A 23,231-nucleotide genomic window follows, 5' to 3' on the forward strand; every position below is an offset into this window, starting at 1 on the left:
ATAATTTAATTTTTATTGATTTTTCCAATCAAATAAAAATAATTAATTTTAAATATATTGAAATTTATTATAAAATCCATTATTAAAGAAAATAATTATTTGTAGAAGATAAATGAAAGTTAAAGAGTATTTTAGTCCATCTATATTTTGTTAATTATAATATTTATTGTAGGGATCTCTTCCTTGATAAATATAAGGGATAATTACACTTTTGTTTATCTAAATTTTGTATAATTATACATAAATATTTTATGATTTGAAAAAGTTTATTTAATATCACTGAGGGTTGCTTCCATCTAACAAATAGGTCCCCATATTAATAAAATTTTATTGAAAATTTATTAATATTAATAAAAAAATTAAATAAAAATTAATATTTGCTCTCGTCTAACTTAATAGTAACTTATTACACGTCAAATATTTTTTTTCGGCTAAACTATATGTATAACGGTCAAGATAAACCTCATTGTATGCATGAACGTGTGAAGATGTATGATGTAATTTGGTAATAAAAAATTTTATTTGACTTACAATAAATTAGTAATAAGTCAGTTGGGAGTAAATATAATTTTTTATTCAATTTTTTTTTGTTAATATTAACAAATTAGGTGAATTTTGACTAATAGAGGAATTTATTTGTTAAATGAAAGTAAAATTTAGTGGTGATAGATATAATTTTTTAAATTATAAGAAATGTATATGTAATTACACTAAATTTTATAGAAGAGAAATGTAATTATCCCTAAACAGAATAAACCAACAGTCATAAGTACACTTGATGTGTGTACGGAATATAACTTTTTGTTATACATTTTAGCTAATTAAATAAAAAAATTAAAGATAAACTCTAATGACTTACGATTAACAAAATAAATTGATATTGAATATGCATGATAGAAAATTATTAAGAAAGTTAATTGATTAAAGATTGTGAATAAAAAGTAAATATTGGTTATTGGGAGGGCTTTCGAGTAAATAATATAAGGGGGCAAAATAATTAAAAAGGCACGCACAACACACACTAATAAACAGAGAAGGTATTGACTATTGAGATATGTAACTAACTGTAAACTCTTAGAGAAAAGAATGTCGAATCCTCAGCAAGCATCGCCATGGTTTCTCGAGCTGGTGCCTCTCGTGGTCGTCATTCTGGTTGTTGCTCACGTTCTCGCTTTGGTCAGTATCTATATTCGGTGAAATGAATCGAGTTTGTCAAATTTCGGTCTCTCTGTTATTGTAAATCTCTTTTGCGCTTGCGTAGGTTTACTGGATTTACAGATTAGCTACTGAAAAACGGTCGCGAAGGATGAAGAGGCACTAAACGGAGTAGATAGAGGAACGGTAAAATGAAACGATTGTGTATCTTGTTTCTAGTATTCAGTTAATTTCTGAATATTGTTTGATTGAACACATCTATGAATTGGTTCGTCAAACGGTCAAAGTTATGTTGTACGAGATGCTGCCTCAACATACTTATGTTTGCTGCCTGTCTTTGTTTTTCACTATCTTTAGATGTCTGAGCTTTTTGTGGTCTTGTTTTCTTTTTTCTTTTGATCAGTGACTTTTTTTTCTTAGTCTCATTTTTTGTCTTTGTAGGTTCTATAGGCAGATAATTTTCTTCTTGCGATACATTGTATTGTTTGGGAGTCGAAGTATTCTGCTATCATGTGCTACGAGATTTTTAGTTTGAGTCAAGCTTAAACTGAGAAAAATTAGATTTCTAGTACATGTAAACCTGGAACCTCAGTTGAGCGCCCTGCTGAAAGTAGTTAAAATGATAAATCTTGTGGAGACTTAGGAGAACGAAATGAAGTCCTCTCTCTGTTGTTAAATGCTGCATATAAATGTTTTAGGTCAATTACTAATTGAAGGACTTATCGGCGATATCATTAGATACTACTCTAAGGTTAATATCTTTAGCTTTTGAACATGTGCATTGAGTGGTTCAAAAAAACATGCTTTCAGGTTCGCTTGATAAAGTGATTTATCTATGAAGTTATTCCAATTCCAATAATGCACTTAAACTGATTCATGGTTTCGAGCCTTTGCAGTCCAGCACTGATACAGGCTGAAATGCTACTTCACTCTGTCATTGTGACAAACAGCTGCTGGGCTCAAAGTCGAAGACCACTTGTCTCCACTCTCTTCCATTGTTTTTCCATATCGTCCAACTCTTTTGCTTCCATTACTTCACCTGAGGCCTCACATATAGATGAAGATTTCAATGATTTTCTCCCATGGCTGGAGCACAAGGCTGCGGCAAAAATTTCTTCTGCACTTTCTATTGGAAAATCCTCCTATGGAAGGGCATTATATGCTGCCAAGGATATACAAACTGGGGATTGCTTATTGAAGGTTCCCTATAGTGTGCAACTATCCGCGGACAATCTTCCTGTAGAAATAACTTGTTTGTTAGGAGATGAAGTTGGTAATGTTGCAAAAGTTGCTTTACTCATTCTGTATGAGAAAAAGTTGGGACAGAATTCTGAATGGGCACCTTATATCAGTTGCCTTCCTCAGGCTGGGGATCTACATAGCTCAATATTCTGGAGCGACGACGAACTGGCGATGATTCAACCAAGTGCATTGTATGAAGAAACTCTCAGACAAAAGGCTCAAATTGAAAAAGACTTCTGGGCTGTTAGATTGGTTTTTGATCGACTCCCTCATCATTTTCAAGATGTTACACTTCAAGAATTCACATATGCATATGGATTAGTTACATCCCGAGCATGGGGAAGCTCAAGAGATGTATCCATGATACCTTTTGCAGATTTTCTTAATCATGATGGTGCTTCAGAGGCATATGTTTTGTGTAATGAAAGCAAAAAACATTCTGAGGTTATAGCTGATCGTGACTTTGCTCCAGGAGATGAGGTCCTGATACGATATGGAAAATTTTCGAATGCTACACTTCTGTTGGATTTTGGCTTTACTGTTTCTTCCAACAGTTATGATCAAGTCCAGGTTGAGCTTAATATACCTCAACATGACAGACTTTACACACAAAAGTTGGGACTTCTTGACAGACACAGCACCAGAAGTGTAAAAGATGTGAATGAATTTACCTCTTCTCTGAATTCTTTCACAATCAAGGAAGTAAAAAGCGGCAGTAAAAAGGGGAAGGGAATCCCACAATCACTCCGTGCATTTGCTCGCATTCTGACTTGCAATTCTCAGGAAGAACTAGATGACCTGGCAGTAGAGGCTGCACAAAATGATGGCCGGCTGGCTCGGTATCCTTTGAAGAACAAAAAGAGAGAAATTGCAGCTCATCAGCTTTTGCTCTCTGAGATATCTCAGTTAGTTGAAGAACATAACAAATATATCAAACTGCTGGTACCAGCTCCTCCCTATCTATGTGGAAAGAGTTTCCTAAGGAGGCAATTAGCTCAAGATCTCCTGACTGGCGAGCTTCGTGTCCTGAAATCAGCTTCTGCCTGGCTGGAGAACTATTGTTCAACCTTATTGACGAAATGAAAGGAGATAACTTTTTTATCCTCTGAGTGGAAAAAGTTTTGGAAACGGATACAGGTAAAAGCTACCAACCTTTATGTAGTCCACATATCTCTGTTATTTTTCCAGTTTTAACAATTTAGTCTAGGATTGCTGTGTGATTCGAAATGTTTGATTCATGACATCCACAAATTAATGCATTTCACCTACCCATTTCTTCTGGAAAAAAAAATATTTATCAAAGCTTTGTATGCTATTAATTCATTGATGTCAAATCGTATGATTGCCTTTGGTGTGGAGTCCTTTAGTTGGTCTGGGATTTCATATTGTTAAACAGTTCCCTTCAATTAAGCTCTTCTTGGACGTAACTGGTTTTCTACATTCTCGATCTTTTGAGGGACAGGATAACCAATTTTCAAAATTGCATTCTTTGCTCTGCTGATTCTACACTGAAATTCTTATATTCTTCATTTACATCTCACTTTATCGTTGATGCAATTCACAGATGACTTATTATCTCTTTGGTTAATGCTTAAAGCCTAATGAATTGAAGGTTTCCAACAAATGAAGGAATATATGATTTAGAGTGTGGAAACAACATTTAAAACGAATACTTCTGTTTCTTATCCCCTTGAGAGTGAGTAGGTGATTGATTCAGGCGCCCTTTACTGTAAGAAAATATCCCCCAAGCAAAGAAAATTAGTTCCTACCAAAACTCTCGCAGCCCTCTTCACGTAAACGTGTTCGGTGTGAAAGGAATCGTATTTATTAAGAATTAACATCTGCTTAGTCAGCCCTCATTAAATACATTTTGTCTTCTTCCTTTGGCACTTTTGGCGTGCAAAACTTTGGTATCCTCCCTCCTTGCCATCTAAATACACTATACTGAAATGAGAAGAAAAACAACTATATGCCTACATATGGACTAGGACTACAAAGACGCTGGCATATCTAGTATAGAACTCATTCCTTCCTTGGGATTCAATTGACCAGATTTCAAGTTTGGCCTTTTGTTTTAACTTAAAGTTGCTAGTAGAAGCAGTGCGATTTACCCTTCAACGGAACCCTCAAGAAATCATGGGGTTAGATGGAGAATGCTCCCAGCCAAAATATTTAAACTAGTTATTGAAGGAAGAAAGATAGAAAATTGTAATAGCATAAAAAAGTGATGGGAGTTATGGTTGCATAAAACAAGTGCAGAAAATGTAAGCCCCACGTGGCATGAATGCAATAAAGATTAAAGGAGCTCGATCTTGTACAAATTCCAAAAGTCAAATAGGGGGTACGTAACCTATCAGATTCCCTCCCCTTCTCGTTACGCTCACTATTATAAGTTTATAATATCTGCCCTGCTTCCCATTAATTCTCTAAAGTGCCCCCACCCACCAAATACCTCCCATTCCCCCATTATAACGCTCTATTAATTTTACTACTCAATTTCATGGTAAAACAAAAATTAGAAGTCTAGTTCAAGATAATTTCTTCCAGACTAGATTTGGTCAAATTAAATTAATTATATAATAAATTTAATATTATATAATCAATCATTTTTTTTAATTATATATCATATGATAAGTATATTATATTCATTATATAATTTATTAAAATTTTACTAAATTCTATTTGGGTTAATATTTTTGGTGTCATGAGTTGGCAATTGCAGTGCCATTAATTTTTCAATTTTCAGTCTTGCTGCTCATTTGACCATAATTATTATGAGATATACAAGAGATTTTATACGTCTCTCACATAGAATTAGGCCTGCCTACCTACTCTTCGTGTTCTTAATTAATTCTATTTTATCATAAATGCTTATTATGATCTATGTTAACTTATAAGATAAATAGGCGTATTACTTTCTAGGAGCTAAGCTATACTAGGAAAATATGGGAGGTGAATTAGATTACAGTTTTCTTTTAAGAAAACTCATTTGTTAGCCATAGAGATCTACCCCATCGGATTGTATTTTTAAAAAGATAAATAATAAAATTATGAATTGATTCATTTAAATTTTAAAATATAAAAATAAATAATTTGTAAATAATCTAAAATTTAAAAATAAAATAATCAACAAGTATAAAAATATAAACCTATATTGAAAATAAAAATAAATTTGCATATTTAACTAATTAAATTTACTGAAAAAATGATTGAATCTTTTAAATAAAGATAATCAATGATACACTTATCTAACTAATTTATCCAAAAAAATCTGGTGAATATTTTGGATAAAGATAAACAACTATATATTTATTTGAATTTAGACGAAAGAGAAAAATTCCATCATGTGGCAAAATAGAAGTTAGAGAGACTATCAAAGTATGTGCATACATGACGCTTATTTGAATAATTTATACATTTTTATTTTATTATATATAAATAAATTTCTCAATCTTTTAAGTATTATAAATTATAATAATTTTACATAAACTACTACAGGGTATATATATAAAGATAATTTAAAAGCCGCATATTGACATAAAAAATTAATCTAATTCGATAGTATGGGTCAATATTCCATGTTTTAGAGCAGGCTATTAACTAACACACAATAATGAATCTAATCACTCATACAATTATATTGAGCTGAAAAATAAAATTAAGATGATACCCAACAATGACAATTAATTGTTCACAATAAACGATCAAGATTCCACCTAAACAACTACTACCCATCCATTCTCTATCTAATTATTGAAAAAATTGTCCTCGTTTCGGAACCCAATATTCCCTTTTTGCACACTTAAGTTATATACATATTAGTTAATTTTAAATGAAATATAAGTATATAAATGAGTCTATTATAATTACTTGGCATGTGACACTTAATGCACCATTTCCATTAGTCAAACTACTTTTTTCTTGTTATTACTGGAAAAGAACATTAGCAAAAATTGCATTTGCAATAATATAATATAATAATAAAATGACAACCAGCTAATAATAATTAGCACGTGTACCAACTCATAATTTACTGACATAAATTTTAAATCCCAATATTACAGAAATGTAATTAAGATATTGATACTTTGTACATCTTTTTTAAAGATAAAATACAGCACGTCAATTAGCTGTCAAAAAAGAAAAAAAAAAGGGGGATTATATTTCCCTCCCCGAATTTTGGTGTAATTACACGTAAATTTTTTGTGGTTTCAAAAATTACATCTAGTATTTTTGAAGTTTATTTCTATCTAATAAATAGTCCATTCGTAAATTAAAATTTATTAAATTTGCTAATATTAATAAAAAAGTTGAATAAAAATTGGTATATGCCATCGATTGACTTATTACTGATTTATTGTAGGTCAAATATTTTTTATTTGAATTAAACTGCCCTTATAACGATGAAAATATACATTCTCATATGCTTAATGCATGAAGACGTAGGAGGGTAATTTGATCATAAAAAATTTATTTAATCGACAATAAGTCAGTAATAAGTTAATTGGAGGTAAATATAATTTTTTTTGTTTATTAGTAAATTCATTAATTTTGAATGATGGGACTAATTTGTTAAATGAAAATAAATTTTACTGGTGTTAAATATAATTTTTTAAATTATAGAAGATCTATATATAATTGTACTAAATCTCAAGGAAAGAAAGTGTAATTATCCCCCAACCAAAAAAAAATCCTAATAAAAAGGGGTTTTCTCGTAGTTTCGTCGAACCCCAAGGGTATATGTTCTGATCCTTCCCTGATTTAATGCCCCCAAGCCCCGCTACTCTCTGAGTCCAGTTCTACCCCTCTTTGCTAGTGTGCAAGTGTAAAACTCGCGGCGGAGCTCCCAACGCCGACATAGAGAGAGAGAGTCGCACCACCGGAAACATGTCCCCAACCAAGCATAAGCAGAAGCACCACCACAACCACAGTCTCAACCGCTCTTCAACCTCTTCTACAGCGTCTCCGGCCGCTTTTTCTGGAGAGGAATGGAGAGAGGAAGCGATCAACGGCGGGTCCTTGAAACATGTGGACCTTCATACTGGATCGAACGGTTGGGCGTCGCCGCCGGGTGAATTGTTCTCTCTCCGGGGCCCTAATTACTTCGCCAAAAAGGCTAAAATCCCCGCCGGCGAGTGGCTGTTGAATCCGGCTGGGGTTGATTGGCTCAGATCCAACGCCAAACTAGATCATGTCCTTGCCCGACCCGACAACCGTGTTATGAACGCGTTACGCAGCTCACAGAATTGCGAAAAATCATCGAAAACTTTTATCGTCGCGGTAAATCTTCAAGTCCCTGGACGGGACCATTACTCTGCGGTATTCTACTTCTCCAGTAAAATAGACGAGCCGATTAATTCGAATTCTCTGCTCCATCAGTTCATCAACGGTTCCGATGCTTTTCGGAGCAGCCGGTTCAAGATTGTGAATAAAATCGTTAAAGGACCGTGGATTGTGAAAACTGCGGTGGGGAATTATTCCGCGTGTTTATTGGGGAAAGCTTTGAATTGCTACTATCATCGTGGACCAAATTATTTAGAAATTGATGTTGATATTGGTAGCTCGGCTATTGCTACCGCAATTTTGCGGCTGGCCTTGGGGTGTGTGACAGCGGTGACAGTCGACATGGGGTTTCTGGTGGAGGGGCAAAAAGAGGAAGAGTTGCCGGAGCGATTGTTTGGTGCAGTGAGGATTTGTCAAATGGAGATGAGTTCGGCAACGTATGTCGATGGCGTCACTCCAACGAGTAAGGTTTTACCTATGAGTAGTGGTGGTGAAAGCGAGAACGAGGATGATTAATTATTCAGAGATCTTCGTTTATTAGCTGCGGTAAGTTTTTGGAGATTCCATCATGGTGATGATGGCGAAAAATGATGAATCCCTTCTGGGAAGTGATTGGTGTAGATAATAACTGTTGATGGCACTGGCAATGTTGAATTTATTCAAGTTTCTATTTGTTCATTTGTTGTGGTTGAATTTCATTTTTTTGATAAAAAAAATGCTATTATTATCTAACAGACTATTGGCATGAATGATTCTCCACAGCACAAGAACAAGCACTAACGTTAAATTTAATTTAACAAGAAATGGAAAACTAGTGTTTTTAATTCAGTGTTAATGAATGTCATAAACGACAACAGTTGTTATAACATTGTTTTCTGTTTGCTTGGAACGCTCAAGTTATTCAGTGTTTATTATTGATTATGTTAAAGTGCTGATTTGACCTAGTACTCTGTGCATTTAACGCTTCCAAGTGCAACATCCATTAGTTAATTTTAATCGGCATTTTGCGTTCTCACTTTTTGCCGTCCTTTCCGGGGTAAAATGCAATCGAAGGTTGATGTTTCTGATGTATCCTTGGATCAATAAAAAGTTTTGGTCTGTTTGTCTCCTATTTGTTGATGATAACAAGGTTAAAAGAAGTGCCTTTTGATCCCTATATTTGATCATCATGTCGGTTTTCGCCTATAATCAAAGACTTGGGTTCATGTGCTTGTGCCTTGGCTATTGTCAAATTTAGGGGATCTTGGTTTAGCGTAATGATGTTGACCGGCACACTGTTGCAGAATCAATCAAGACTCTCGATATTGAATGTGGTTGGTCAAAGGTAGGAAGGAGAGTCAATATTTGCACTTTTTTGTTTGTGATGACTGATGGGCTGTCTGGAAAGATATGTTTGTGGATTCTTCTTTCCTTGAGCTGTGTGCAACTTTTGTTTTGTTCGTGCTGTTTGGTCGTCAGTTGAGCAGAAGATAGGGATTTGATTGACTGCTTTATGGTTGTCCGTCCATTACTCCTTTGGAGTACAGAGTGGTTGGCTGAGTAGCATTTCTCTTTTCACAGAATTTAAGGCCAGTCTCATCTCAAGTCTCTAATTATTATGAGCTGTTGATAGTACGGTAATGTACTTTAATATATTGCCTTGGAAGGGCATGCTGTCTCACAAACATGATTGTGTTCCTTTGTACATTTTTGTTGGTTAGTTTTGTTAGAAAAACTTGAATTTTTTTACCGAATTCAAGTTTGATTAAATTAAATAAATCACAAAATAAGTATGATATATTTATTATGTGATTGGTTGTTTTTTTTGAATTATGCATCAATCACAGTACATATATTTCATTTGTCATATAATTATTTTAGGTTCGATGAAACAAATTCCCAACAACTCATTACCACCAAATCTTGGAGGACCTTGTAAATTTCTTCCCTTTATCTGCCCTTTCCCTTCTTTCTTTTGGATTTGGAACTGTGCTGAAACTGGCATTCCATACCCATGTATGCCCGTGGAGCATAAGTTGGGCAACTTTAGGTAATCTCAACAAACATAATACCTGGCAACTTAAGAAGATTGGAAGCCTTGTTAGCTGTCTGGCACTATACCAACGAAATCAACTAAGGTAGAGTGAGGGCCTTCGTTTCACTTTTAGCCCGAATGCTTGAGATACTGGGCAAACTTAGTAAATTTCTGGAGCAACAGCACCGACACTAGAATTCTGTGACTAGTAAAACTTCACAATGGTGTAAAACTTCACTGATGTGGAATAGATCTTGAGATGCAAACACTAGCACTTTTTCTTTTGATCGATCGACTGGTGTTGGAGATTACACACAGTTGATTTCAAGTACAGTGATCGCAGGTAAGGTTTGCAAAATTGTAGTAATTGGTTGTATATCTTCTCTTTTCCGGACCAAATCTATACTCGTTAGCGGGTGGCCAATAATTTTAGGCTGCCTTGATATGGGGTTGTGGGGACTTTGGGCTTAGCAAAGGGCACCGGGTTTGGGAAGGGTAATACTTAAATAGTTGTATGTATTGGCAGTGTCTAGACTCCAGGGATTGGGTCAAGTTTTAAGAGTGAGAAAATATAATATTTACATCCCTGACCTTGTCTGTTTGTACAAATCATCATTGTTTTTAAATAATTTAATTTGTCAGCCATCTCAAAGTACCTTATGAACATCTATGTTTAGCATTTCCTTTTCAACAGATGAGGAGGAAATGTGTTTCGTTTTTGAATCAGCTGTATCCATATCACCATGACATGGAAGGTGAAATGCCATTAGCTAAAAATGACATTTTCTTGAGGAAAAAAACAAACGTAAATGAATTTATGTATATGGTGAGTGAAATAAGCCAAGACAGCATTGTCACCACCCCGACATCTGCTGCTGAGTGTTACTGAAGATGCCCACGTCAGTATCATCACCGTTTGCTGCGAATGCAAGGCGCGCTTGCCTTGAGCTAATGGTCTACAAGTCTCCCGGAGGACTCCAAGTCAAATTTCACCTTCCTTTCCCCGAAGGTGAAAGAGATAGCTGGAACGGTTACATTTTATATAGTTGCCAAAGTCATAGCAAGTGTCCAGTATGGAATATGGTGGTGCACTCTGGTACTTCTTCATCCCTTGTTGGAACGCCGTGCTCATAGCATTGTATGCGTCAGGCGGAAGGCACGTTAGTGGCCGTCCCCGAGTCTATGGCTGTGCCTGCAGTATCAAAAACTGTTTGATCCAACCACTCCATCATGTTTGATTGATCAACAACCGATTAGTTTTAATTGCCCCCAGTAATGTAGGAATATGAATTTAATATATAAATATAATTTTTCAATGGGGTGAATATCACTCTTGGTACCGGAAGTATGCCACTTATCCAAATTTGAAACCTCATGTTTCCTCCTCATCAAATTTAGTCCATCAAACTTAAAAATTTCATCAGTTTTGGTCCTTCTGTTAAAAATCCGTTAGTTTTAATAGATTTGTTTAAAAAAAAAAAAGGGATGTTGAGGAATCAAGCCTGCGCCTTTACTTTAATAAGTCGAATCAATTTCTTGGTTATTTTTTTAAATGAAACTTTACTTATATCAAAGATATAAAAAATGTTGAAAGAATATCTCAAAATCAACCAAATCAATCATTCTAATAACCATCTCAAATTTATGTATTCCTAATTACAAAATGTTAAAATATAACCAACCAAATAACACAAATCTCAAACAATGTTATAAATCACAAACACATAAAAGTATATAAAAAAAAAATCGTTTCGGTTGTTGCGGGAGATCTGAAACTAATTCATCCTCAATGAGAAAAATTCAGATGATTAGTAAAATTTGAGTTACTAAAAAGCCAAGAAATAGCTTTGGTGAAGTGATGATGACATTAACTTGTTCAAGCAAAGGTGCAAGTTTGAATTCTTAGTAGCCCATTGATGGTTTTTTTTTTTTTAACTAATCCGTTAAAATTGATGAATTTTTAAGGGAAGGACCAAAGTTGATGAATTTTTAAATTTGAGAAATTAAGTTTGATAAGAAGAAAATATGAGAGATCAAATTTAAAATAAGTGAAACACTTGAGGATCAAAGTAATATTTACCTTTTTTTCAACCCCTCAACATTGATTTCTAGATCGGTCAATTATAATGTGTCCAAATTTATTATTATTTGCATTTTATATAATTACATAATGATGTCAACATCAATCCTATCAGCAGTAATTCACTAACATTTAGAATTATATGCCAAATAGCTGAATTTCCTTTTTTAATTACGATGTGATATACTTGTCAAGTAATTAATCACTTTTTTTAAATTACAAATCAATCACAAAAAGCAGTTGAATTCACGTCACCGGCGCCTGAGACCAGCCCACAAAGAATGTCGATGAATGATGACTAATTACCTTAAAATTTTCACGACATTATGACCAATTTAATAGTGTAATAAGTGAATCAGCAGTACTCACACCATCAAGGCTTTTATATTCAAGGAAAGAGCAGTTTTCCCACCTTTCAATCATCAACCATAAGCTTACGCTACCTGCCTACCGCTATACGTTTTACCTTTACATGCAAATATCTCTCTTTCCACCTTCACTTCGACTTTAATTATTCTCACATACTATGATGTAATTACACTTCTTTTTCCCCTTTGAAATATATGCACATGTAACTTGTCACAGTTTTCTGCTTGCATGCATGCATACATAATTAATGATCATCAGTTACATCCACCAGCGCCGAATCCCAGCTTCCCTCCAGCAACATCGTACACCACCTCCAACTTCTGCTGCTGAATGTTACCAAAGATGCCCACATCGGCATCGTCACCGTTCCCTGCGAAAGCAAGGCACGCTTGCGTTGAGCTAACGGCTACAAGTGTCCCAGTGGCTTCCAAGTCAACTTTCACATTCCCGCCGAAGGTGAAAGATATAGTTGGAATGGTTAAGGTTGTGTAGTTGCTAAAGTCATAGCAAGTGTCCAGTATGGAATATGCCGGTGCGCTCGGGTACTTCTTCATTTGTTGCTGGAACGCGGTACTCAGAGCACTGTATGCATCAGGCGGTAGGCGTGTTATCACCGTCCCTGAGTCTATGATTGAGCCTGCAGTATCAAAAACTGTTTGGCTGATCGGTAGGTCTTGCCCGCCTACGCTTATTTTGATAATGTCGATAAAGTAGAACGACGTCCCCTTTGAGCTAGCGAAAGGGGTGAACTTGAGATTTCTTGAAGCTCCACCTTTTCCAAGTGTCAAGTGCCCTGTTGAGCTTGAAGTTGATGGAAGGCAGTAGGAGAAGTATTTTCCGTATTTTTGTGCAGTTTGGGACACAATTGATAGAGGGTCTCTGCCGAGGCCTAATAATCCTGCAGTTTTTCCGAACAGTCCTTGATTGTTCTGCCCACACCCAAACACGAAGTTGGGGAACACATCGGTTGCTGATAAGACAAGTGTGTCTTTGCTCAGGAACCCCACCGAGAAGGACTGATCACCGTACTGTATCCCATAGACACACGTCGTCGAGGAGCATCCGGGGTCGTTGCCGGTTGCGGAGGAGAGCTGAGCACACTGAGATGCACTGCAGGATACATTAGAGTATGAAGTTGAGGAAGAAGGGTTGAAAATTGGATCGCGTTGTTGGTAGCACGATCGGACGCAGGGTTGGCACTGAGTCCACGTTAGGTCACTTCCGGTATCGAAAATGAGAGAGAGGGTCTTTTTGGGTGTTCCGAGGCCGACGGAGACGACGTAGTTGCCGGAGCTGAGGGAGCTGCCTGACTGGGCAGGGAGGTTGGCCTTTCTGTCAATCAACTTGTTCTTGTTGGGTTTGAGTTGGTTGGTGTTTGAGGTTGGATTGAGGCGAGCTTGGATGGATTCCACCCGGGATTGGTCGCCGGCGAGGATCCGACTGAGGGGCGGCGCGGCGGTGGGCTTGTCTTGTGAACATGGACCGTGCCGGTGAACAACTTGCAATGTGGATTGCCTCTTGATGGAATCTGATTCATGTTTCATTTATCTGTTAGGATATTATATTAATCTTAAGGTGTATTATATTAATTCGCAAGATTAACAAATCACATCAAATGTGGTAGATCGTCACACTTAAACAAAAATTATAATTTTAATTCTGTAAGTACAAGAATGATAATTTTAATTCCGTAACGATTTTATTTTTATCCTCAATTTGCAAAATTTTAAAATTATTGAACAAAATTATATAACAACAACCAAAAAAAAAAATCATATATATATATATATATATATAACCGCAAGGTTGATGCATAAAATTGAATTAAATTAGCTCATTAATTAGGTGAAAATATATATGTGTTTACATATGGGACAAGGACATAGGAAAAGTGAAAATAACCTTGAAAATAGACTATATACATTATGCTTTCTGTTTTCTCTATGGTCGGGAATATTATCAAAATTTGGTCCATGTTACAGGCCCGACAAGCTGGACTTTCGCTTATGACTTATAACCTCAACATATATATATTGCAACCTTAATTAATTTCCTGCCCATCACAAAATCTCCCATTGATGTTCTAAAAAAACTATTACCGCACAATATAATCATAGTATGATTATGTTCCAATAAATATCACAGTAAGTGGATATATGAAAGTATTGAAGTTAGTTATCTCCAATTATTAGACAAGAACATAATCAAAGAACATATCGATCGTATATATGTCTAGATTCAGTACGTAAAATATATAATAACAAAAATATGTAAATTCAAAGAGAAGTTGTGCGTGAAAATTTTAATTCTGACCAGGTTTGATCCCATTTGAATCAATTATATGATAAATATAATACACTTGTTATATGATCAAATTGACGTACAATTTTAAAACAGGAATAAAAATTTTAGAATTGTAGATATGTAAGTAAGACATGATACCGGCGAGGGGGGAGGGTGTGCAGACGGAGGCCGGTAAAAGAGAGGTGAAGTAGAGGGTGTGGAAATGGGGTTGAGTGTTAGCTTTTCTTGCTTGCACACCACATGTGATCACTGAGACCAACAAAAGAGAAGAAGAGAGCAGAAATTTCAGCAAGAGGAAGAAGGAATTGCTGTTGCTGTTGCTGCTGCTGCTGCCCATAAGTGATGATATAGTAGTGCAATTTCCTTTTAAGTTTCTTACCGGGTTGGGGTTGTGGTTGTGGTCGTCTTGGCTACCATCACCCTTGATTTAAATAGAATTTCAATTTCAATATTCCACCCCACCCACTCTTGATTTAGGTAATTAACCAATTTTATTATATAAATTTATCATTCAAGTGATTATACTGGTGACACTGACAACTTTAATTATAAAGTGATTTAGTTGTTAATTTTTTTTCATATTTTTTCTTTTTTTGCTTATTTCACATATCACATGAGACAAATTGTGTTTAATTCAAATCAGTGCTGACGATCAATTTTGATATTAATATTTAAATAAAGAGAGACATTGTAATTATGATAGGACTTTTGGGATGCAAAACGACGGAGGGAAACGCGTTTTGTTGGCCGTGATTAATGTTGGGAAAGAGGATGGGGATGGGGTTGCAAACACAACAAACAAATCAATCAATTTCATAACCCAAATATCTGAATTGTTAATCATACTCTCCACCCGAAATTGCATGTGCCATCAACAGCCAAATTGGGCACACCATCCTTATTTATATTCCTAAAACATTAAAATCAAATAATAACAAAAAAAAAAAAGAAGAACAGATCCTTCTATTTCACTATTTTTTTTAAGGCAGGAGTGTTCTGTTTGTTTGTTTACTTTGAAAATATTGATATATGAATTAATATTTGAATTTATATGTACTATGTTGTAAGAAACAATATCAAAAAAATAAAAAATTCGAAAGCGTGTTTAATGAAACAAGGTAATTATTGCTACAATTAAGGCTTTGCTAACTAAATTGGTCCAATTTAGGTGGGTTTTTTTTTTTTTTAACCAAAAAAGTCATTATAAGAGCCTGACCAAATCATTAATATGTAATGATTTAGGCAGAAATATATAAAACAATCAAGAAATTGTATTTTCTTTATAGAATTTGTATATTTTGTTTCTGGGACTTCTTGGAAGCTTCTTGGGAGACCTGATCTCATTGGTCTACACCCTTTACTACTCAGTGCTCTACCCACTTTGTTTCTTTATATTTATTTTTTTAATGTTTATGTATAAATGCCTAACTCCACTCATACTCACCATACTTGTACACCTGCACTACTGCTTGGCCCTTCAAAGTCAAGAATTAATATATATATATATATATATATATAACAAGAAAAAGAAAAACAAGAATACAAAGCTATACAAACACATAAACGGATAATTACACTATTTTTTCTTAAAATTTAATATGATTATATTTAAATTTGTTTTACTTTTATAAATTACATCTAGCACTCTTGATATTTGTTTCTATTTAATAAATAAATTTTTTTATTAATTAAAATTCAAAAGATTTACTAATATTAGCAAAAAAGAAAGTCGAATAAAAATTCATATTTACCCTTAAAGGATTTGTTACGCACTTATTTGAGGTTAAACAAATTTTTCCTGACAAAAATACTCATATAAGGGTGAAAATATACTTTCTCACATACATCATCGTGAGAAGTTGTTTTGGAGTAGTTTGGTAAAAAAAGATTTATTTAACCTACAATAAGTTACTATAAGTCAATTGGGATAAATATAACTTTTCATCAATCTTTTTGCTAATATCAGTAAATTTAGTGAATTTTTAACTAATGAAAAAACATATTTGTTAGATGTAAACAAATATTAGGATACTTGATATAATTTTTCAAAACTACAAAATATTCATGTATAATTACACCATAAATTTAGGAAAAATAGTGTATTTATCTCAAGTATATATATATCTACGAATCCTCTTACAACCAAAAAAGAAAAAAAAAGAAAAGAAAAGAAAAAAGTTGTAATTGTTCATAATTGGAAGGAGAACTAATTAATAATGTTGTGGAAAGAAATTGTTGGTGCATGATTGTTGTCCATTATGGATGATTACATACATATGTTAATCATCTAATAAATAATTGATGGTGTGGAGCAGCACACAACATATATATCACTTCCTTTTAAGTAATTGGATTTATGGTGAATTAATTATATGGGTGGGCAGCCTTATCATGGATGCTATTGCCTATTGGAGTGGGGAAAATGGAATCTCTAATGTGAGACAAGACAGGACTAGGACTGATGATCCCCAATGGAATCTTGTTCATTCTACCCCACATCAATATTCATTGCTCTCTTTTACTAAATTTATACAAAATGAAAATTTTGATGATTTTTTTTTTTAACAATATTTTTACTTTAGGATGTCTTGTGAATAGATATTTTTTTTTTTTTTATTTTCTAATGTATTAATCTGATTTCGATATGTAGAAGGTACGTGTCGATCATTGTATGATATAATTATGACAAGCGGCTTAAGGATTATGTAGAAGTGGAGCTAGTTTTCCGAGATGAATCAACTTTTTTAAGTTATGGTAAATGGATTAATTCGGTAAGCTTTTCTGTTATTATTTAGATTTTGGAGAAAGAGCACAAAAGAATGAGTTAGCAATGGTTGAGGGCAAGCATTTGGACGTTTGGAGTAACTGAATTAGCTCAAGTCCAAAAGATAAATCACATCATGAGTACAGCTGCAATTTGCACTCACACCATTCATATTATTGATTATGAGTTTAGGTATGAAAATGTGAATCACAAGTCAAAATGATAGTGATATGATGACAGAGGTTGGCCTGTCTGAAAAGGATGTCAAGTTTTAGTATGATTAAATGGTGGTTATGCCAACAGCTAGACATGGTACCACCCCAAGAAAATAAAAGAGCAGAAATGTAAAGGGGAGAGAGTGATGATGAATTGATGATCATATACACTATGACATGAGGGGTGCAGATTGATTGAGAATGTATATTTATCACATTGTCTGAAAACAATTCTTATTTGTCCACAATTATTGATAGGATTTTCTTGAGTACACTCAACGCAAAAAGTTTAATATTCTCAGCAGCAACTGCACAGTTATGGACTCATAACGTTGTTGCATTGTCACATCATTGCTGAGTTTGATGCTTGTAATTTATGTTCTGAATTCAAGAGTGGTGGTCCTCTCAAAGCACAAACTAGAATTCAGTTCACATTACAAAGGCAAAGACAAACACATCAGCCATCAAAATGCCACTGATTGATCACGGGTCGGGCACACCGCCTGAAAGTTGGAAGCAACACTCAAAGTGTACTCTTACGTTTGTTTGTAGAAGTGAAGGTCAGCACAATAGAACAACCATACCTTAATTTTGCAACAGGGGTAGGAAAATGTGGCTTCCACATTAGTTATACAAACAGCTGCGCTCTGCTGATTCACGGCATTAATGGCTTTAACAATTGAAATTTCACTTTTAATCTACACTGATCTACAGAAGCATTTCTCCCGAACAACTGAATTCCTCAATCAATGGCCAAAAAAATGGGGATAATTGTCTCTAAGGTACTCTTTCAAATAGACGCACTAATTCTCTGAGGACATTCTTCTTCCCAGTGCATTATTGAAGAAGACGGATGATGTTCTTTACATGTCACACCTGGTTTGAATAAAACCATCAGCACCAACAATCCAATACCCACTGGCAAGATCCACATCATCGAGGGGAACATCTAACATAGACCTATTTTGAGAAATTCTTATTTCGTAGGTTAGTTCTTTCAAGGCCTGGTATATTTCTCGGCAATTAGGATGTGAATGATCGTCTGCATTAAAAGCATGAACATCATTTTGCAACTCAATCCAACTCCAACCCGGTACCTTCTTGACCCCCTTGTTCCTCATCATCCTCGTCACACTAGCTTTCTCATCCCACCTCTTAAGATGGCCATACATATCAGAGAGAAGAACATAAGTACAGTGGTCTCCGGGATCCAGCTCAAGCAAGTGGCCAGCTACGTAAGTAGCCAATTGTATGTCACCACAAGCTCTACAAGCACCTAATAACGTCTTCCACACCATTACATCAGGTTCAAATGGCATTTCATCAATCAGTTCTTTTGCCTCCATTAGACGTCCAGCTCTACCAAGCAAGTCTATTGCACATGCATAATTTTCCATGCGTGGTTGAATTCCATATTCAGTTTCCATGGATTTCAGAAAGTTGAGACCTTCTTCAACTAAACCAATGTGGCTGCATGCAGTGAGAGCTGCAACAAAAGTGACATGATCCAGCTTCACTTGTCCCTCTGCCATTAGGTTAAAGAGGTCGAGAGCAACTTTGCCTTGCCCGTGCTGTGCATATGCAAAAATAATTGAGTTCCATGTCACTGAACTGTCTTTATGAGATGCCTCAAAGGATTTCCAAGCATCTTCAATGATTCCACATTTTGAGTACATAAATATCAAAGCACTAGCTACATACTCATTCCCCTCCAAGCCTGTTTTTACTACCAAGATGTGAATCTGTTGACCCAATCGGAGTGTGGCTAAGTCTGAGCAAGATCTTAAGACTGCTGCAAAGGTATATTGGTCGATTACCATGTAATCAATATGCATCTGCTGGAAGAGCCTCAAGGCATTTTCACTCTGCCCATTTTGCGACAAGCCAGTCAAAATTGTATTCCAGGAAACAAGGTCCTTGATGTCTATATGTTTGAATACTTTCAAGGCGTCCTCCATGCTTTGGCTGTTAGGTCTTAAATACATGGAAATCAATGCATTAGATACTTGTGTTACCTGTTCTAATCCCCTCTTTATTACTAGAGTATGCAAGGGTTTTCCAAAGCTCTGTTGTGTCTCTCCAAAGCAAGTACTTATTATGCTAGAATACGAGTAAGCATCCAGATCTAATCTTAGTCTCACCATCTTTATGAAAATATCAAATCCACACTCCTCTAGATCATGCTCCAAGTAAGCTGCTAACATCGAGTTCCATGACACTAAGTCCCGGTACCCATCAGCACTGTCAAACACTCTTTCAGCGTCTTGAATCCTTCCGCATTCTGCATATGCAGTGATTGTGGCATTAAGCACAGTATTCTCATGCTCCAGACCACGTTTCACAATCTTTCCGTGAAGCTGCCTGGTCAACTCATATAATTCCACATCATAAAGCAATGTCAGAAGAGGTGCAAATGTTGCATCATCGACTCTCACACCTTCCATCTCCATAGACAAAAACAATTCCATGCAATGCTGTAAATTCCCCATCTCTGCATATCCCGCAATCAAGGCATTCCAAGAAACCGTATTCCGCTCCAGCATGTACTTAAACACCTTATTCGCATCCTCAACTCTACTGCACTTGGCGTACATATCCAAAAGTGCACTAGCAGCATACACATTATCATCAAACCCCATCTTTACAACATCGGAATGGACTTGTTGGCCATACATGAGGCCACCACCAATAGCAACGCCCTTGAGCATGCTTCCAAAAGTATAGCCGTCCAACAAAAACCCAAGTCTTTTCATAGATTTCAAGACGTCCCAGGCACTTAAAAAGTCTCCCTGATTCACGTATCCGGTGATAACGGTGTTCCAAGAAGCAGTGTCTCTCTGAGGCATGTCGTCGAACACCTTCAGGGCAGTGTTTAATTCTTTGCATTTTACGTAGCCGTTTACGAGGTTATTGGAGGTGTACGTATCGGTAATAAGTGACAATTTGATGGCTTGGCAATGGGTTGCTGCAACTCTCGACAAAGTGGGAAAAGCAGTTTCAGTGAGCAAATGCAGTGGGACTGACCTCATTCATGAGAAACAATTTTGCCAGGAAATGAGCAGAGGAATCAGAATTTAAAATCGTGGTTCCTCATCAATTTCCTCCGCCGTTCACAGCAATGTGTCGGCAATGCGCTTTCAAGTTAAACTAATACAACTCCCGACTTCGACTGCTTTATTCCCTCGGCAAATAAGACCGTATAACTATCTTTAGTTGAGTTAAGACAAAATAAGAGTTATATCCATCATTAAATAAGTATTTATATCTGAATGTATTAAATCATATCACCGTAAATTGAATCTTATTAAGATAAAAAATTAATACAACATTAAAAACAGGATGGGGTTTTCCAAAAATAATATTAAAAACTTGGGATAATTATATTTATATTTTTTTGTTTATATACTTATTTATATTTTTTAAAAAATTACGTATACCCATGAAAACCTCAATAATATTTACATAAATTATCCCTGTTTTTTTGACAAATTGTGCGTCTACCACTAGAACTAGCTTTGCTTTTTGACTGTTGACATAAATAAGTTGCATAAATTAACCATAAATCAAGAAGTGTAAATGTGATTATTCCTAAAACGTTTAAGACCTTTTTCAATAACACTCGTCACGTTTCTCAATGCACGTTTTAAATCGTTCGGAAGTCAAACTCAGTTTTTCTCAAATTCTACAAATCCAACACAGATTATAATATACTCATACCATTACCATAATCTATGATTTATAACAACCAAAACTCCTACCTTGAGTATAATGACAAGATTCTAAAACAAGAGTTCTTTTTCTATCAGATCATGACTTCATCTATTGTTAGACAGAGAACAAGATTGTCGAATTTCGCCCTCATCATCCGTCTTCACTCCAATGCCAGTAAGTTTCGAAAAGGATACAGCCCACCTCTCATAGAAACTATCTTGATTGTTTGCAAATTCCAGCACTCTGTTCCTTGTTCTTTCATCATTAAGCAGAGCAGAATCTGATTGGAACAGACCCTTGTGTTCAAGCAAAATCCTGTAGTACTGGTTGTCGAACAGGAGAGGCGTGCTCGGATCGTTGCTCACCGTAACAGAATCATCAATAGCACCGGAAGGACACATTTTTGTTAGATGGGCCGCGTATTGTCTGTCCAGAGATGAATCAATCAATGTGAGATTTCCATTTGAGTCCAGCTTGAACCGGTCGTTGAATGAGCTGCAATGAGCTGTTCCAATTGTGTGGGCTCCTGCACAAACAGAACTCATGCAACTATTACTTATTTCTCATCTTTCTAGCTGTTTATGTCTGAAAGTTTTACATGGAAGAACCTCACAGTCGACATTCTAGTACTACAAAGAGGTGGTTGGAGAATAGCAAATTTCTTAAATGCTGCTATGTAATGAGTCACGCTTATGATAAATTCATGGCAGGAAACATGCCGGACCAGTTTATTATCAAATGTTTACTTGAGTTGGTCAGGTTGCTCTATCGGTGTTGAATTTAAGTAACTTCTAGCAAACACACTTGAGCGTAACACCCAAATACGAACATAGATGTTTAATCAGACTGGTCTGCTTTGACTTGTTTATGTAGCGCAAATGCTTAGTTTGCCCACCTGAGAGTGTAACAATGTCATCCATAGACAATCCCTTGGCAGTAAAAACCTTGGCCATCTCATCCAATGTGAAGCTGGTGTCTATGATGTTTGGTCTCACATTTGCAGCCAGAGAAATCCTACCATCTCTCCGCCCTGTTGGAATCTGAATGTTTGGACCTCCTGCCTGTTGGAGAAAGTGAATAAATATTTGTCAACAAGAAATGATTAGAAATGAGACTTGCGGGTCGAATTTGTGACTTCGGACAATAAGCTGAGGGTTTACGAATTCAACTGCGTCTCTAGCAGCCAATGCAAGTATATCAGCACAAGAAACTGTTTCGGGGCAAAAGATTTCCAGCACTCTTTTTGCTGCGTCTATCACTGAAAATCCTCCAAGTGATTTATTAGCTGGATCGCTTAACTCAGTTCCATTTCCTTGTAATAGCACAGAAGCATCGCAGCCCTGTCATGACGAATGCACACTATGAACCACTTTAATATTTATGTCATAACTCTATAATCTGGTTATCTGAAAGATTTGAAAGGAAACATAGTAGTGATCAGTATTAGGATACATGCAATTCACATTCATACTAAAACTGAACAGGAAATGACCTCGACAAAGCAGTCATGGAAGAGCAAGCGAAGGAGTTTCCCAGGGATTGTTGGATCCAAATCAGAAGCTGATCTCACTGTGTCTTTCACCATCATTTCAGCAGCCGGGCACGTACCTGTGTAGAAGTCGAAAGACAGACTCGAAGAAGAAGACAATGGAGGGAAAAAGGATAAACAGAGTATGACAAAAAACAGAAGCATCAGCACCTTGTGGTGAGAAGATGCTTTGTACGCACAAAATTCTGTTTTTCCCATTTATGAACAGTTTAGCAAGAATCACTGCTTGTGAGATCAGCAGAATGCTTGCTGTATGCCTTACAATGAAAGTAGTCACACGGAGAGAGAGAGGCGACGTGTTTATCTAGTTATGAAGCTGCATTTATTTGGGTGTGGCTGTGGCAGGTTGATAATGATTTAAACACAGTGGGGGCCAGAAGTAGTCAGTAAATGCTCTCCTTCTTGATCTGTTTTATCTTATTTATTTGGAGGTGGGAAGAGTAAAGAAGTGGAACTGAAAGAGTTCAGGTGGGTGGAAGTTGGGTAGTAGTACATATTGTATCATCTTTACTACGTTGTCAGATACCTACATAAATTCATGAATA

The 23,231-nt window shown here is 35.7% G+C and overlaps 5 protein-coding genes across 5 annotated transcripts; 2 read left to right on the plus strand and 3 right to left on the minus strand.

The window, feature by feature from the left end:
* The first annotated feature begins 1,021 nt into the window (after positions 1-1,021).
* LOC105164894 (SET domain-containing protein) lies at positions 1,022-3,699 on the plus strand. Its single transcript, XM_011083709.3, has 3 exons — positions 1,022-1,176; positions 1,262-1,341; positions 2,052-3,699. The coding sequence occupies exon 3, from the start codon at positions 2,074-2,076 to the stop codon at positions 3,478-3,480; it is 1,407 nt and encodes a 468-aa protein (XP_011082011.1). The 5' UTR covers positions 1,022-1,176; positions 1,262-1,341; positions 2,052-2,073; the 3' UTR covers positions 3,481-3,699.
* A 3,455-nt stretch (positions 3,700-7,154) lies between these two features.
* Positions 7,155-8,358, plus strand: LOC105164893 (protein ENHANCED DISEASE RESISTANCE 2-like). Its single transcript, XM_088881622.1, has one exon. It carries the CDS (start codon positions 7,285-7,287, stop codon positions 8,194-8,196), a length of 912 nt encoding a protein of 303 aa, XP_088737748.1. The 5' UTR covers positions 7,155-7,284; the 3' UTR covers positions 8,197-8,358.
* A 3,778-nt stretch (positions 8,359-12,136) lies between these two features.
* LOC105164891 (aspartyl protease family protein At5g10770) lies at positions 12,137-14,861 on the minus strand. The gene is made up of 2 exons (XM_011083707.3): positions 14,586-14,861; positions 12,137-13,671 (listed from the first exon to the last, which is right to left on the minus strand). Exons 1-2 carry the CDS (start codon positions 14,782-14,784, stop codon positions 12,398-12,400), a joined length of 1,473 nt encoding a protein of 490 aa, XP_011082009.3. The 5' UTR covers positions 14,785-14,861; the 3' UTR covers positions 12,137-12,397.
* Positions 14,862-17,617: 2,756 nt separating this feature from the next.
* LOC105164890 (Pentatricopeptide repeat (PPR) superfamily protein) lies at positions 17,618-20,652 on the minus strand. The gene is made up of 2 exons (XM_088881620.1): positions 18,011-20,652; positions 17,618-17,929 (listed from the first exon to the last, which is right to left on the minus strand). Exon 1 carries the CDS (start codon positions 20,453-20,455, stop codon positions 18,290-18,292), a length of 2,166 nt encoding a protein of 721 aa, XP_088737746.1. The 5' UTR covers positions 20,456-20,652; the 3' UTR covers positions 17,618-17,929; positions 18,011-18,289.
* Positions 20,653-21,081: 429 nt separating this feature from the next.
* Positions 21,082-23,230, minus strand: LOC105164889 (peroxidase 18). The gene is made up of 4 exons (XM_011083705.3): positions 22,630-23,230; positions 22,298-22,477; positions 22,033-22,198; positions 21,082-21,663 (listed from the first exon to the last, which is right to left on the minus strand). Exons 1-4 carry the CDS (start codon positions 22,882-22,884, stop codon positions 21,242-21,244), a joined length of 1,023 nt encoding a protein of 340 aa, XP_011082007.1. The 5' UTR covers positions 22,885-23,230; the 3' UTR covers positions 21,082-21,241.
* Position 23,231: the final 1 nt, after the last annotated feature.

This window comes from Sesamum indicum, linkage group LG6 (assembly GCF_026168435.1).
Source record: "Sesamum indicum cultivar Baizhima isolate 11 linkage group LG6, ASM2616843v1, whole genome shotgun sequence".
NCBI classification, from domain to species: Eukaryota; Viridiplantae; Streptophyta; class Magnoliopsida; order Lamiales; family Pedaliaceae; genus Sesamum; species Sesamum indicum.